Source organism: Condylura cristata, unplaced genomic scaffold, assembly GCF_000260355.1.
Source record: "Condylura cristata isolate star-nosed mole 26May11 unplaced genomic scaffold, ConCri1.0 scaffold00022, whole genome shotgun sequence".
In the NCBI taxonomy this organism is placed as follows: domain Eukaryota; kingdom Metazoa; phylum Chordata; class Mammalia; order Eulipotyphla; family Talpidae; genus Condylura; species Condylura cristata.
Genome location: NW_004567123.1, coordinates 285,215 through 288,058, shown reverse-complemented (window position 1 = coordinate 288,058; position 2,844 = coordinate 285,215). Strand labels below are relative to the sequence as shown.

The following is a 2,844-nucleotide window of genomic DNA, read 5'->3' as shown; positions in this document are numbered from 1 at the left end:
CAGAAAATTAGTATTTTAATGACAGGTAGAACTAGTCCCCACTCATTGCTCTTACAGAGTTTTTAAATACTCTTATTTATTTAGCTAGTTGTGCCTGGAACATTAAGAATTGTTCAATTCTGGGACAAGGGGTTGATTTGGGCAATAAACATTTTATTTTTATTGAGAATATGACAATCAGTTAATTTAGAAAATCTAACTTTATGTTGAGTCTTCTATCCAAGAATTGATCATTCTACCACTTATTCCATCCTTTTGTGTCTTTTTGTATTGCTTTAAGGTTTCTCTTATATAAGCTTATATGGAAAACACAGACAAGACAGATAGATAGTATACCAACCTCAGGATAGTGGTTATCTCCAGGAAGAGGAAGGTATGGAATAGAACAGTACAAACAATACTGAAATGTTATAGCAGGATTTACAAAAATTGATAGTCACATGTTTACTTATAAGACTTTCTGTATTTTGAGATATTAAAGTTTAAAACAAACTTAGGGATTAAATCAGTTTTAGTAGGAAAGAATTTATTGCAAATAGTGACAATCTTACAGTATTTTTCTGATAAATCGCCATAATTTATATATATTTTGTATATAAAACTATACTTTTAAAAAAACATATATTACAGTTTCCAGTGTGGTGACATTTCAGTGAAGAGCACATTTGCATAAATTCCATCATCCCTGAGTCCATAGATCCAAATTAAGCACTGTCGTGGCGGAATAAACCCTTAAGAAGGAACTTCGCCTCCCTTATCCTTTATTGCCATGTGGACTGTCACAGCAAGTAAAGCCTTTGAAAATGTTTTACAGTTTACCATCAAAAAAGTGAATGATTTTAGCCCAAAACAATAACATTAAAATGGTAACACTATATAAGCACTGGATAAAACCCTGATTGGGTTTTATAATTTTAATAATTTTGGGTTTTATAATTTTAATAATTTTGTAGTTCTGTTCAAAGCACAACCCTGAAATTTTATTTTCTCACTTTCTTTTTGTTCCTTGCTGAGAGCCCCCTTAAAACCTGCCTTACACATAAATAGCAAAACTAGGGGCTTCACCTAGGGAAGTTACCGGGACTTCTAATAAAAATGAAGTATTTTCCAGCATGTCCATTTTCTCAGTATCTGGTACATGGTAGATATTCATTAAATGCTTGTGGGGTGAATAGTAACCACAACTCTCTATGTCTGAGAGCACTGGTCAGTGAGTCACAGGAAACGATGTCCTCACAGTTGCTTAGTTGGTGGGAATTCCAGGAGTACAAGCAGTCTTCATACAGAGAGGGATGCCACAGAGATCTTACTGACTAGTTTGTTGAGAGCTCTAACTTTCTCTTCTAAGATCTGGGTTTTTTTCTCAGCACTGTATTGTTTCTCTTCAGTGACCTGAAGTGCTTTCATCAGGTGAGCATTTTCCACGTAGAGCTCCTTGAGCAACAAATCAGACTTGGTGTTCTTTTCAAACTAGAAAGAGAAGAGTTACACTTTACTGGGAACACAGAACAGAATGATTCACGACTAGCCTGCCATTTTTCATCTTTATTTGCTGCAAATAATTTTGAGGTTCTTATGGATATGATACAGATACTGGATGTGATGACAATATTTGTTATCCTGGCATGGGATAAAATTGGAGATGTGATAATTATACAGTGGAGAAAATCTGTCAACTTAATGAGGCTAGATTTTACCAAGAAATGAAGGTACCAAAACAAACAAACAAACAAACAACAACAAACAAAAAAAAAACAAGATTCATAGTCCTTGAAGCAAGGAAATTGCCATGTATGTCAGAGAGAGCCCTTGGTTTATCCAGTGTTCTGCAGACCCATCTCATCACCCTGGACACACTCAAGCAAAGTGTCCTTCCTCCCAGCCTGGGGACATGAGCCTGTTGTTCCACACACATCAGCGACAGGAGCTTCAGTGATGGAGATGCAGGTCACTATTCAGGAACTCTTGTTAAGAGAAAAGGCACAAGAAAAGGCCACAAGGGTCTAGGCACTAGAATTTCTTAACACGGATTTCATTCACTGGACAAGCAATACTGCACAGCTGCCCACACCAGGCACTGCTCTTAGATAAAGAGACCAGAAAAAAACATGTTGCCTGTCTGGTGCAAGAAGTGCTAAGAGAAAACCCACCGGGGGAGACAGCTGAGGCATCCTACTTTGATTGGAGTGTACATTTGAGCAGAGATCCAAATAAAGCAGAAGTGAGTCTCAAGGGTGTCAGTGTGAACAATTTCAGGCAGAGGGAGGAGCAAGTGCAAAGGAGCAGGGGGGCCTGTGGCTGAAGGAGCACACAGTGGAGGGAGGTGGCTGAGAATGTCAGAGCTGCTGTATGGCCAGCAGGGAAGCAGGCAGCAAGGGAGGGGAACTCGACCCTTCAGCAACTTGGACTCTGAAAACTTGACCTTTCACTGAGGGACATGGGAAGATTGGAGAGTTCTGAGCAGGAGAGATACCACCTCTGCTCCTTGTGCTAAGAATAGATCAAAGGAGGGAAACAGGATGCAGAAGATGTGGAGAGGGGTGGAGGTGTGAAGGTGACTGGAGTCTGGTTCTGAAGGTGGAGCTGATGGACTAGTGGGAGGCTGGGGTTAGGGGTGAGCAGGGGAGAGTGCAGAGACCCCTCTTTGAAGATACCTTCATAAGAAGCAGAGCACAGGTAGAACCAGGGCTTTGCAAGGCTTATGGTCTGGTCCTTGTAAGAGTGCAAGGATGAGTTTGGGTCAGGTAATACCCACATGTGCAGGAAGTGAGGGGCGGGGAGCCCTAGACTCTCATCTCCCTGTGAAACAAGCAGGCAATCTGGGCTGAGAGGAGAGGGAGGAAG

The 2,844-nt window shown here is 40.6% G+C and overlaps 1 protein-coding gene across 2 annotated transcripts in view; it reads right to left on the bottom strand.

Annotated features, from left to right (window-relative positions):
• Positions 1 to 467: 467 nt before the first annotated feature.
• The window catches only part of NINL (ninein-like), a 151,178-nt gene continuing 148,801 nt past the window's right edge, over positions 468 to 2,844 (bottom strand). Inside the window, exon 23 of one of the 2 annotated variants that reach the window (XM_012728406.1) lies at positions 468 to 1,470. In XM_012728406.1, the coding sequence (XP_012583860.1) occupies positions 1,279 to 1,470 (192 nt within the window). In that variant the 3' untranslated portion in view covers positions 468 to 1,278. The remainder of the gene's footprint in view (positions 1,471 to 2,844) is intronic. The other variant, XM_012728405.1, reaches the window with a different exon arrangement.